At 48.0% G+C, this 13,984-nt stretch overlaps 1 protein-coding gene across 1 annotated transcript in view; it reads left to right on the top strand.

Annotated features, from left to right (window-relative positions):
* LOC144148119 (nucleolar transcription factor 1-like) overlaps positions 1–13,984 on the top strand; it is a 37,333-nt gene that overhangs the window by 6,877 nt on the left and 16,472 nt on the right. The window contains 4 exon segments of the mRNA XM_077679707.1: positions 7,539–8,005; positions 8,398–8,462; positions 11,704–11,848; positions 13,026–13,136. Of these exon segments, the coding sequence (XP_077535833.1) occupies positions 7,539–8,005; positions 8,398–8,462; positions 11,704–11,848; positions 13,026–13,136 (788 nt within the window).

Consider the following 13,984-nt stretch of genomic DNA (forward strand, 5'->3'; position numbering starts at 1 on the left):
TTAAAATCAAACAGCCCGATAAAAACAGCAAGAGAAAAGAAAAACCTTTAAACACCAACCAAACAATAAACAACAAAGCTTGGGGGAGCTTTCACGAACTTGTTACAAGCACTATCAAATTGTTGTGCACTAATGTTCATGGGTATTGCACAATAAACAAATTTCGCATTATGTTGAAAAAGTTATAATCCCAGATAAAAATATTACATGGGGTCCTTTAATATTAATTTATTCTGGTGCTTAATAGCCGTTGAAAACCCTTGAAATTTTGGCTTTGGAGCCTGTGCCGACCTTGTAAAGAAACTGAAATTCTGTTTATATTATCAGAAATTCGTCTTAAGCAGATGTTTTTGCAATGTGCATGTCGCAAAGAGCGTAAATGTTTTTTGAGAGTTCGTCTTAAAGAGGCCATGAAGACAAAATACCAAGTTTTGTTTTATTTGAAAGATTTGGCAGCAAACGCTGCTTTATTCACTGATAAATTCAGCAATTTAGGCTAAAATTTAAGTCCCCCCGGTGCGTTGTGTGCTCTGAAACGTCGGCAATGATGTGTATTCAAGACAGGTACCTAAAGTGAAAGTGTTGTTGACTAGGGCTGCCACGAACGTGAAAACATGTATTTTGTTACCTTTGTTTCCATTCACCTTCCTATGACACAGCGATACCGCTGAAGGACCACTGTCCGCACACATTCTTTTTCTTTCTGACAGGACTTGTACCTGGCTTATTGGAGGTATTCGATACCAATCGTTGATAGTAATCATTTCGTAAAACATTGGGTATGACTCGGCGGACAGGGTCACGTCAGTGGCATTGTCGCTATGTGAGTTGGCCAGTGTCGCGTCCGACAAGCCCAACGTACTCGACGGCTGGCATTGTGTGCAAGCAGCTCGTTCTGCAAGCTTATAATCGATGTTTTATTTGCATTGGATTTTGTTGGCCGGAGGCAATTGCAACAAACTGCCTGTAATACGTCATAAGTTCATTGTGTAATCACGTGTGCGACATTTCGGCGCACGTTAAAGATCCCCAGCTTGTCAAAATTAATCCGGAGCCCTCCACTACAGCGCGCCTCATCGCCTGCGTTGCGTTAGCGCGTTAATCCCCACAATCAGTCAATCATCAGTCATTGCGCAAAAGCCTCTAGTGAGTCTTATGGCTATTTTGTGTTTTCCTCATTATACAGCTTATTTCAATGAAGCTTGCGTTAAAAGTGCTGGCAGTGTTATTCTGCAAAGCAATCTTTCAAGTGAACCAAACTTGCATTTTGCAGCAATCCCGTTTCACCATTCGCAATTGGCGGTGCCACAAATGGTAGTTCAGGACAGTGCACCGGCCGCCGATACTTCTTTTCGCGCTTTTGGAATTTTCTGCATTATTATGCAACTGCTGTTGCCACAAAATGTGCTTGCGGCACTGTAATCTACTACTAGACGCTGACTGGTACTTCATCTTCAGTCTCCCTACACTTAGGTCTGCTCACTTGCTTCAAACACGAAAGCGTTATGGTTTCTCTTGGCGACATTCGTCAACGACTTCTTTACCGCTACAATGTGTTTGCGTTTTCTCTTTGTGTTTTGGCTCTCACTGCATATCACTGGCGTACTTGCGGGGTTGACCACGCTTAGCTGGTACCAAAACTAGTGGTATATTTGATGTAGAAGCACTTTCCACCGCAAGACACAGTGCAAATCACTTGACTGGCAGAGTGGCGACTCTTCACTCTCACTACTTCCCTGGAATCAACTTTCACCATGGCTGGCACTGGACTGTCTCCCTAGGCCGTGGTTGCTGTTGTTTCTGGCTGACTAAAGGTGTGCCTAGTGCGTGCATTGTTGGGCACGTGATGGTGCAGCCAGTGGAAGGCAACAGGTGCAGAAAACGGCCGTAAAGTTTATGGATACGGATAACTGAGGAAGTGTGTGGTATGAGTTACTGGATTAGGATAACTAAGGGGGTGTGCCGTATGAGTTTCTGGATGCAGGTAACTAAAGCGTGTGCTGTACGAGTTTCTGGATACGGATAACTAAGGGGGCGTGCTGTATCAGTTTCTGGATACAGATTAAGAGGGTGTGCCCTATGAGTTTCTGGATACGGATAACTAATAGGGTGTGCATATGAGTTTCTGGATATGGATAACTAATGGGGGTGTGCTGTACGAGTTTCTGGATACGAATAAGGGGGGTGCCATATGTGTTCTTGGATATGGATGGCTAAGGGGGTGTGTCGTATGAGTTTCTGGATACGGACATTAAGGGGGTGTGCATACAAGTTTCTGGATATGGATAACTAATGGGGATGTGCATATGAGTTTCTGGATACGAATAATAAGGGGGGTGCCATATGTGTTTCTGGATATGGATAGTTAGGGGGTGTGTTGTATGAGTTTCTGGATATGGATAATTAATGGGGTGTGCCGTATGAATTTCTGGATACGAATAAGGGGGGTGCCATATGTGTTCCTGGATATGGATAGCTAAGGGGGTGTGTTGTATGAGTTTCTGGATATGGATAACTAATGGGGATGTGCTGTATGAGTTTCTGGATACGAATAATAAGGGGGGTGCCATATGTGTTTCTGGATATGGATAGCTAAGGGGGTGTGTTGTATGAGTTTCTGGATACGGATAACTAATGGGGTGTGCCGTATGAATTTCTGGATACAGATAACTAAGAGGGCATGCCGTATCAGTTTCTGGATACGGGTTAAGGGGGTGCACCCTATGAGTTTCTGGATACGGATAGCTAAGGGGGTGTGTCATATGAGCTTCTGGATATGGATAACTAATGAGGTGTGCTGTATGAGTTTCTGGATATGGATAACTAATGGGGTGTGCCGTATGAATTTCTGGATACGGATAACTAAGGGGGCATGCCGTATCAGTTTCTGGATACAGGTTAAGGGGGTGTGCCCTATGAGTTTCTGGATACGGATAGCTAAAGGGGTGTGTCATATGAGTTTATGAATATGAATAACTAATGGGGTGTGCTGTATGAGTTTCTGGATATGGATAACTAATGGGGTGTGCCATATGAATTTCTGGATACGGATAACTAAGGGGGCATGCCATATCAGTTTCTGGATACGGGTTAAGTGGGTGTGCCCTATGGGTTTCTTGATATGGATAACTAATGGGGAGCTGTCATATGAGTTTCTGGATATGGATAACTAATGGGATGTGCCGTATGAATTTCTGGATATGGATAACTAAGGGGGCATGCCATATCAGTTTCTGGATATGGGTTAAGTGGGTGTGCCCTATGAGTTTCTTGATATGATAACTAATGGGGAGCGGTCATATGAGTTTCTGGATATGGATAACTAATGGGGTGTGCTGTATGAGTTTCTGGATATGGATAACTAATGTGGTGTGCCGTATGAATTTCTGGATACGGATAACTAAGGGGGCATGCCGTATCAGTTTCTGGATACGGGTTAAAGGGACAGACAACCGATTTTTGTCGAGTATATATTCTCTATCCCAAATGAAAGGGCATCACTTAAAGCACCTTGACGAGAAACGGTTTTGCTGATAACGCCCTAGAACTTTTTAAATCGAATTTTTTGATCTACGAGCCGTATGTGTCCCTCCCAAAACTAATGCTGGCAACCATGACATAGAGTAGCTCAGCAACATACTTTTGTCTATATGTGAAATAAAAAACGATATTTAAAAACTTGTTCCCAGCTTAAAAAGTTTGAATCGCAGGCTTTCCTGTTCCTTTATGTGCTTTTAATGCAACGGTCTATTTTGCACGAATGCGCCATCTGTTGGGATAGACGATAGGTAGAATCTGGCTTCACGTTGTGGAGGCGGGAAGTTCGATTCTCCCCGGGCGCGACGTTTCTTTTCTTTTTTTTTTAAGCTGCCGTTGGCGTATTTGGAAACTGAAATCAAATATTTTGGCAGAACAAACGCCCCTGACTCAGGCAGAATCGTCAAAGCTCCTTCGCTGGATCTGTTTACTGAACGCTGCCGTTGATTCTGGGCATGGAGGCTCAGTTAGCCACACTGAGAGGCATGCTGAGAGGCACCCAGCGACGGCGGGCGGTGTGTCTTTAAAAATTTCAGAATAATGTTTAGAAATACATACGGAATTTAACCTCGTACGAATACTTGTGTTAAAAGGTTTTCAATACGTAAATAAACGTTTCAGCAGTTACAGTAGCTGCTAGGTTTGCAGGTCACGTGACAGGGACACATATTGTAGTGTCAGGTTTCGACACTACGAACCGCCACCCTTCCGATTTCAGGAAGTTTGCTGCCAAATTAAAATTATTTCCGCCAGTTTGTTTAAAAATTGCTTGTGGTTATCGGGCTATATAAAACGCTGGCTTTCGTATGAGCTAGAGAACATACACGCGACAAAAATCGGTTGTCTGTCCCTTTAAGTGGGTGTGCCCTATGAGTTTCTGGATATGGATAACTAATGGGGTGTGCCGTATGGTGCGATCTTGAGTCCATTCTTCCATGTACCTAGCAGATACAAATAGCATAGATAGGAGAACTGTGCAGGACACAAAGCAATCCCCCCAAGTGGATGCCATTGCTGGACAAGCTTGTTGGCTTGAAGATTCGAGCTATCAACCGCAATTGCAGGGAATTGGTGGTAGTACCAAGCCGATAATAACAAAAAAGTAGTGGTGTAAGAATAGGGCGTTCGTCTCGCACCGTGGAGGCCCGAGTTCGATTCTCAGCAAGGCCAGAATGTATCAAATTTTGTTCTTAGAGGGACAGACAACCGATTTTTGTGGAGTGCATGCCATCCAGTTCATATGAAAGCCAGCGTTTTATGTACTGGGGTAACCGCAAGGAATTTCTATATAAACAGGTGGAAATAATTTCAATTTTGCTCTAAAATTTCTGATAGGCGGCAGCATAAAATTTCTGATAGGCGGCAGCACAAGGTGTTTAAATGTGCCACTACGTTACGTGTCCAAATAACTACGTCAATTTCAATTTGTGATTCAAAAACGGCATGAAAAAATAGGACAGGTTGTACATTATTGTCGTTTTAGCCGGTACAAGTTTAAACACCTCTTTAATCTGGTGTCAAGTTATACGCATGTCACACAGCAAATCTAATGTCATTCAAAGTGAATGACATTAGCAGTTAAGGACATTCGGTTCGGCCGTGCGGGTCTACATGGTGAAACAAATGTAATTTGATGGTGATAGCTGTGACGATTAGCGAGCTCGCAAAACTGCAAAAATATATTTTGAAGCGCATCTAGAATGCTTTCACACATTTAAAAAAAAACCTTAACAAAGGATTATTTTTTAAAATAAAAATAAAATCACCGGTTTAGGTGACACCAGTAGACATCACAAGCCAAGACAAGTCTGCAAAACATCCGTAGTAGGGTAGTGTGTGCACAGGGGACGAGATTTTCTTTTTTCGTTAGTACTTGTGCGTCTTTCCTTATTTGAACAACAACGCGAAGAGGAAAACTGAAGTTTACTGACAGTTTTTAGCAACAGTATTCTTTGGTTTATTACTGAATTTTCTCGTCTAGTGACGCGCCACTGCTGTCGAGGCTACTCATATGGCCGCTAACTAAGGTCCGGAATTTAAGTACCTCAGTCAGCCACTAAATGTAATTCGGTATTCTCGTGTCAGGCTGAATTAATGACATTTAGAGTGAATGACGTCTGCTCTAAATGTCATTAGATTTTTATTTAGATGTCGTTAGACAGGGGTATTAACAGTGTGTTGCTGCGTGGCTTACTGTCATGGTTGCAGGCATTCCTTTTGTCGAGAAACATATGGCTGGGAGATCTAAAAATTCCGATTTCAAAAGTTCTAGGGCGCTATCGGCAAAACTGTTTCGGCTTAAGGGGTTCTAAGTGATGGCCTTTCATTTGGGATAAAGAAAATATACCCGACAAAGATCGGCTGTCTGTCCCTTTAAAGCAATCAGTGTACCTTGTTTACGTTGAAAAATACGTCCTGTTGAAGGAATTCCTGTTGGAACTTCTGTAATTTGTGCGTTTTCAGAAACGAGGCAAGATTTCTTCAATTACAGCGAAGCTGTTTGGGCCAATCATTATCTGTCCGCTGCACCAAAGAACCTCGAAGTGTGAGGGAAAGTGGCGAGGAGGCGAGGAGCCCATGAGCAGGGGTTGGGAGTGAAAAAAGATGTCGTTAGGGAGATCCCAGGAATCGAACCCCGGGACCTTTACGCTGTCAAACCGGCAACCTAGCCACTCGGACACCCCAAAGGCTCGAGGGGCACGGGGTTAGCAAGGGGGGGGGGGGGGGCAACAATAACATGTGCAGCCAATTGGAAAGAAACAAATGCTTCCTGTGGTCGGAATCGAACCTGGGTCTCTGGCGTTATGATACCGGAGTCTGTCCGATTGAGCTATCATTGCATTGCAGGCACACAGCATTTCCTTTGGGTTCGCAGCACGCGCTTTGGCTTTGGATTAGGCCGAGAGTTCTAAGCGCGTGCCAACACGGTCCACTTTGGGAGAGATGTGAATGCCGGCACCCGAAACGATCCGGGCCTGCCATCCATGGAGAACTTTCAGCGCATGTTAGGAAATATAAGCGTGAGGTGCAACATCCGGGTCTCCGACGAAGGAAGAGGGGCCACCAGCTTGGCTGTTTCTCCAGCCTTGCACCATTACTGCAAGCTGCGCCAATTTGTTTCAATGACAAATAATTAGTCTTAGCTAAGTTCTTCATTTTTAGTTCACAAAAAAAAAAAAAGAATTAGCAGGGGGCAGATGTACACCCCCATGGGTGATTGGCGAAAAATTCGCCTTTTCTAATTGCAACTCTTGGGTCAACTTGCACAGGACCTAAGCATGTGTTTGCCTGCGTGTGCATGTTTAATATCATACATATTCTTAGTTTCACATTAACAGTAAAGCAATCACCAGCACACCAAAGAAGACATCTCGATGCTGATGGCTCTTTTTTTTGCTAAGTTGGCAGTTTTGTGACATCACCTCCTTATCCTTTGCCACCTTTACGCCTTCTCGTATTGTTTGCATTCATTGTTGCAAAAGTCTGGCCTGTGTAGCAGCACGATGGCTTCTAAAATGGCAGGCGACTCAAAGAGAATAGAAGTGAAGTAATTGAGTTGCAAACAAAATTAGCAAAGTTTGGGGTTGAGTAGCAGTCGAACCCAGGGCCTCTGGAATGCGAGTTAATACGTCGTGGCCTTTGACTTAAAAAAGGTCGACAGCTGACACGCACAGCTTGATGTACGGTAAGGCTTGCATTGGTTCATATCTTAGGCTCAACGTTGTGCTAATCACACATTAAGGCTACAATCAATCATTACTTGTTTTTAAACAGACATCAACTTCCGTAAGCAAACATCATAAAGATTGAAAAATAGAGCGCGACATGGACAATGACAGTAAAGAAGGACGACGGTACGAACGCTCATCAACATCATAAAGGAGGCAATGAGCTTTCATTCCAGTCCTAGTTTCTTTCTGTCGACTGTTCCGCCTCATACTATGAGTGCAGCGATGTGGGTGTGAGCGTGGCTGACGAGGCGGGGGGGATGCGCAACGCAGTGTCCTCACTGAGCTGGAGCCTGGAGGAGCTGGGCCAGCTGGTGGGCAACCTGGCGGCATGCCTGCCCGCACACGACCTCGTCAAGTACTCCACCATGGTGGAGAAGGTGGACTGGGAGCGGGTGCGCTTCGGCCCCTACTCGGCCGCCCAGTGCAAGGACAAGTGGGCCCAGCTGATGGGCAAGCTGCGCCGCTACCGCACCCTCACCGACCTGGTGGGCGACGCCCGCGAGTGGCTGCGCCGGCCCTGGCTGCCGGGCAACGGCACCGCCCGCCGCCAGCAGCGTGGCGGGGGCGGGGCTGGCGGAGGGCGCCACCCGGGCCTGCCTAAGAAGCCCCTCACCCCCTACTTCCGCTACTTCTTGGAGAAGCGGGAGAAGTACGCCCGCGACCACCCCGACCTCTCCATGACCGAGCTGGCCAAGGTCATCTCCAACAAGTTCCAGGAGCTGCCCGACAAGAAGAAGGTACGCGCGAGGGGGGCTGCTGTCGGGAGGGGTTACAGTGAGGGGTGAGGGAAGATGACTCTTTCTCTTCAACTGCCTTGGTTGAAGTTCCAGCAGCCTCTAGTTCCTTTCTCTCTTTTTGCAGTAGGCATGGGCAGACACGAGAGCCCGTTACAATGCCTGAGTTTTGCAAACGTACTGTCGGGCAGTGCATTCACCCACGCTTTTCTACATTTTGTAGCTGCGTGTGGCAGGGAAGTTCACACGCAGCGAGGCTTTGCTATTTAAAAAAAAGAAGTGCAGCCAGGGGATCTGGTTTGATGCACGTCTGAGCATTTGCAGGGGGAAGGGCCTCTCTGTCGAATGCATTCAATGTCACTTTCTGTGGTTCATTACTCAAATCTCCTTTGCAGCAAAAGTACAAGGAGAGCTTTGACCGGGACAACGATGTCTACAAGATGGAGCTGAAGAAGTTCAAGTGAGTGCCTCCACATTTGTTTACAAGCATGCCCCTGGCTCGTCGTTTTGGGTTGTACGCATTAACGTATTTTCCGGTGTATAAGTCGCACCTCCCTCAAAATAACAGTTTTTCCGAGAAAAAAAACTTATATAAGTCGCACCATAAGACACACCGGTATACAAGACGCACTTGTTAACAGGGTGTCTAGCGACCGGGAAAACTGGGAAAACCGGGAAAAGTCAGGGAATTTTGCGCCACCGGGAAAAGTCAGGGAATTGTCAGGGAATTTTTCAATCAAGTAGTACCAGTCAGGGAAAACCACCTTGGGGCCTGCCCACAGTTTCAGAATAGGGGAAACCAGTGTTGGGGGCCCCCAAGAAGTTACCGAACGCAACACGTTCGCGCGCGACGAAAGCGTAAACCGCATGAAACGTTTTCTGGTTTTTCTGCAAGCAAAAACGCGCCGCGCACGCCTGAGGCGCGCTGACGCCGCCGCGAAAACCACCTGCGCGGTGCGTGCCAAGCGCCAGGCGCCGGCACGCACCGCGCCTGGCTGCATTGGCCGCGGAGTTGTGCGGTAGCTCCAACGACCGCTTCTAACCGCTCTTTAAAATGGTACTCAAGGCACAAACGCACTTGCTTGTGCAGGAAAGCAGCCACGCACGAAATCGTCGACGCGACCATGAAAATACCGCGCACGAAGCGCGTGCAGAAACTCGCCGTGCGGTTCACGCAGCTCGCAGCTGGCTTAGGTTGCTGGTAGCACTTGCGCAGAGGGGCGATGTAGGCGGTGCCCAAATCGCACGCACAACGCGCTTTTTGTTTCCAGCGAATTTCAAAAGTCAGCGCTTTTTTGGAGAGCTAATCTTGAAAGAACTTCATTCTTATGACATCAGAAGCCAGAATTACCTAATCAAAAAGGAACATGACGTGGTTTAGCGTGAACCGCGTGGGGCGTTTTCTGCTCGCGAAAATGCACCGCGCACGTCACAGACGCTCTGACGCTACCGCGGAACCGCCTGCACGCTGCGCGCGCTGCTGCCGGCAGCGGAAACATGGCGGTGGCTTCGACCGCGATCTGGTGACGGGAGCTCGAGCGACCACTTCTAAGCGCTCTCTAAAATGCCACACAAGGCACGCACAAAGTTTTTGTGAAGTAAAGGAGCTTATAATGTGGGCGAAAACGGTACTATAAAACATCATCCGCGCCACTAGTGTTAGCGCCCATGCAATACCTGCCGGGGTGGTAAGCCTAAACACCTCTTGCGGGGCCATCCGGCTGTCTCGAGAGCTTGAAAACTGCCGCCATGAGGCGTGCGGCTCTCCATTGGCGCAAGTCGGCAAGCTCCTCCCACTTCCTTGCGCAACGCGCGTCATTTTCTGAGCGAGGCAGAAGCTGCCGCGCGCGCAAATCGTCGACGCGGGCGTCAAAAAATCGCACGCGCAACGCCGACGCGCCCGAATCGCGTGCAAAAACGCACCATGCGGTTCACGTTGCATGACGAGCCAGGACAATTAAAAAAAGCAAAAGGTGCTCGCTGAAGCGCAACTTGAAGCTTCTATCCCGCAAGATGAAATAAACTCTCTGAAGCCGTAACAGAAGGCAAGCAAACCTCAAACTGAAGTTAATGTGTTTTTCCTTATGATAGAATGAGTTTTGTATATGCTTTTTATATGCTTCATAGACCATTTCTACAAATGGCGCCTGTTGTATAGGTCAGGGAATTTCGTTTAAAATGGTCATGGAAAACATGGAAAAGTCAGGGAAATTTAATTATTCAATTTGCTAGACACCCTGGTTAATTAGGTAAACTCATAGTGAATCATATCGTTAGAAGTGCGGCGAAAGTACATGGTTGCGGTGGCCGCCGCCTATGAACGCATCCCCCGGTAAGGATGGCTGGACATGTGCATATACTGTCCAAAGTCTATACAGAACTTCTCAAAAATGGTTTATTGATACACACAGATGGCATGTGCTTACAAACGGGGTTTAGGCAAAACCATCGAAGTCTTTTTCCTCCGACTCGCTAACAAATAAACAATTGTTCTGCTGGCGAGTCGCTGTCGTCCTCCGACTCACTGATGTCTTCTTCGCCAACATCGTCACCACTCGCGGACCGGATTACTCCGGCCTTTATCAACCTGGCTACAAGTTATTTTGTAGAAATGGAGTCCCAAGAGTCGGAGACCCCTTTCGCTGCCTCTCCAAACATCGCACGTCTCTTGCGTGCTGTCGTAAATCAGCGCAATAAAGGTGTCATGGCGGACGGGAGTGACACGAACGGAAGCGGCCCCAAAATCGAAACTTATCAGCAAGCTGTCATTTTAAAAATTAGCAGCACGTTTACCTCCTTAAGAGTAACTCTCTGTAATAATTTATAAGCTGCATTTTGTTTTTGCAACCCAGTTTGATGTTACTTTGAATTTATTCTGAACTGCAGTTACTGCGCATGGCAGAAAGTGGCGCGCAGTTTTCGCAGGCCATTATCATTGTTTTTGACTAGAAAAAGCTGCAAATTCTTTGGTTTAATGTCCCAAAGTGTCATATGGGCTATGAGAAACGGCGTAGCGGTGGGCTTTGGGTTCATTTAGACCATAGAGCTGTGTCTCAACGTGCGCTGGCCACGCATGGCCGCCGCGAACCGTATTTGTTTCATACATAAATCGCACCGGTGGGTAAGACGCACCAACGAAAATTTCAGAAACAAACCGCGACCTATACACGGAAAATACGGTAGTTGTGGAATGCCTGTACCTGCTTTTGTGCCTCTGTCATTGGTTAGCCTCGGAAAGCGTGCATGTTTGTTCGGCCCTTGCTAGGGCTGAACTCTGAGAACAAGTGAACTGAGAACTGCTTCTTCAAAAGGCTGCTGTGGGCGCTGAGCCTTTCCTACCAAAACTGCCTGTAGTGCACACTAGGGTTTCAATGAGCAGGAAAGGCAATTTCTCGACCAGTCAATACGTAGAGCAGGGCAAGTAATGTGTGTGGTGAAAAATAACCGCTGACTTGCCACTTTATTTGACCATCTGGTTTTACAGGACAAAAACAAAGACAAGCGCCAGTGGTGAACATCTGCACTGGCTATCGTTCTTGCCTGCTTTACGCCTACTTCACCACTGACTAAAATCGTCATCCCTAATGATTGACACGAAACCCCCGCCCTGCCGTCTGTCTTGTCCGACAGCAAGTGGTGGTGGAAATTTGGCTGCTCACTCTCGCCTATCCTATCTTGCCCTTGTCTCCCCCCCCCCCCAGGAAGGAAAACCCGGACGCCTTCCCTGAGGCCAACAGCAAGCAGCACCCCGCCGGGGCGCCACCGCCCATGAGCGTGCCCGAGAAGCCTCAGACGCCCATCCAGCTGTTCACCGTTGACCGGCTCAAGAAGCCCGACCTGGCCAAGGTGAGTGCACGGAAGGGAAGGTGTTGAAGGACAGCGTGCATGCTAGCGGCCCTCCTCAAAGCCTCGAGGGTTGATCACGCTGCTGGCTGCACTGTGTGCTTCGTCGCCTGGGCTAATTGTTTGTAGTGACCTGTCGTGCCAGTTCCTCCTTTGTTGGTGGTCTGTTGCTTTGCGTCTTGTGAAGGGGTTGGGGGGGGGGGGGGGGGGGGGTGTAAAGTGACACGTTTAGCACAGAGTTCGAGAAATGTCAAAATAATCGAAAGCGTGGCCAACTCTGAAACTGTGGGCTTTCTACAGGAATTTAGAGCTTGGGAGTGTGGGGTAAAGCATCAGTAGGATATTTAGGGGCCAGTGCTTGCTTCCTCCAGCAGTGCATGTGCTGTAATACTGGCGATAAATCTACGGTGATGGGAGAGTTTTAGCCCCTCTCCCCAAATAAGCTGTTGGTAGCTGACGCCCTGAATTGCTGGAGTATTGTGTGGGGGCCAATGTCTGTGAAGCTGTTCGCAGATATTTTCTCCACTTTTGCTGTAAGCCTGTTGGCTGGAATATGGTTGGTGGGGCAAACAAGATTTCCGAACATACGATGTCTTGGCTCAGAAATGCTTTTGCCCTCAAGAGTGGAAAGTAGTCTGGGGCGTCAGTGCTGTTCCTGTTTTTACGCAGCACATTTTGTCCCTTGCGTTTGTTACTTGTAGTGCAGACCATCTCGCGTTTTTGCTTGGGACAGCACCAGGCAGTGCAAAGGTAATAAGTGCTGAAGGCCTTAGCTAGGGCTGCTGCACCTGGCAGACGCTGCTGGTGATGGCACTTGTTGTCTCTACTGCTTGAACGGCAGTGCGACGACTTCTTTACAGGCGCTCTGTTAAGTGTTGTTTGTAGCACTGTTACATTGTTTACTGTTGTCTTTCACTGCGTGCGTGCAGGTTATACATAAGGGGCTGCCTTTCGCATCCTCATCAACTAAGAGGGGTTAATTCGTGTGGCCATAACTGACACACGTGCTCATTGGCAGCTGCTTTGAAGCACTCGTGCCCATTCCCAGCTCCCACCGTTCCCCGTGCACTGAGTGGGACTCGCTTCTTGATTGCCTTTGCACGGTTGCCATGCACGGCCATGCACGATTGCCATGCACGGTTGGTGACTTCACCGTGGTCCGTCTCTCCACCTCTCGCAGCTGGACAAGCGGGAAGCCCAGGAGGAGATCCGCAAGCAGTGGGCCGAGCTGTCCGACGGAAAGCGGCTCAAGTGGATCCGACGGGCACTCCAGGACCAGCAGCGATACGAGGTGTGAGGGGGCTCTGGGCAAACGGAACGCGTCTAGCGAGGAGGCTGATGGGTGGGGTTCAAAAATACAGGGGTTAGGTTGGTCGTATTGAAGTACAAGGGATGAGCCAGACGGGTGAAGCCGGAGTGAACCAGGGTTCAGCTTGCCGTTTTAGAGTAGAAGTTACGACACAGTGTCTCATGGTTTTTTTGCTGGTCTGCAATCGTAGATGGGATGACGATTGCACCCCTGTTCACTGCATCCACTCTGGAGTCAAGAAAGAAAGCGGGCTTGACAGGCCCTAGTCATTGCACGCCCCTGAAGCAGCACAATAGTGTTTGCAGCAACGTGGCAGCTGTTGTCGGGAACACGCCAGCCAAAAAGCTTGTGGCAGGCTCAGCTTGCTCTGACCTCTTAAATTAAAGGCCTGATGAAGGGCTATTAGAGGGGGGCAGGCAACTGCTGCCGTTGCAGAGTTCATTGGTTGCCATTGGCTTCTTTTGTCACCAAATGTTGCCAAAAGCGAACAATGGAACGGAAGATGGTGGGTGTAACATTAAAGGGACACTGAAGTGATATGTAAACATTGCGGGATTACTAGCGCAAATTGTAGTCCGGAGTCCCCAGGCCATGTTTCGACCACTCTAGGCGCGTTTACGCGATTTTATTTAGTAGAAAAACTAATTCGAAAACGCTGTCCTCCTCTCTTTACGCTCGCCCATTTTCTGTGGCGTTTTCGTGTGACGTCAGGAGGGGATGAGCTGGCAATTGGCTGCGCCACGGCCGACAGAGTCAGTCGGCCCAGCGTTTCGTCCGCCGGCCGCCGGCGGGTCGTCGCAATCAAGGAGGTTAAAAAAAATTGCTTGGTC

The sequence above is a fragment of the Haemaphysalis longicornis genome, unplaced genomic scaffold (genome assembly GCF_048455015.1).
Source record: "Haemaphysalis longicornis isolate Haplotype H1 unplaced genomic scaffold, Haemaphysalis longicornis Haplotype H1 scaffold_778, whole genome shotgun sequence".
Taxonomy (NCBI): Eukaryota; Metazoa; Arthropoda; class Arachnida; order Ixodida; family Ixodidae; genus Haemaphysalis; species Haemaphysalis longicornis.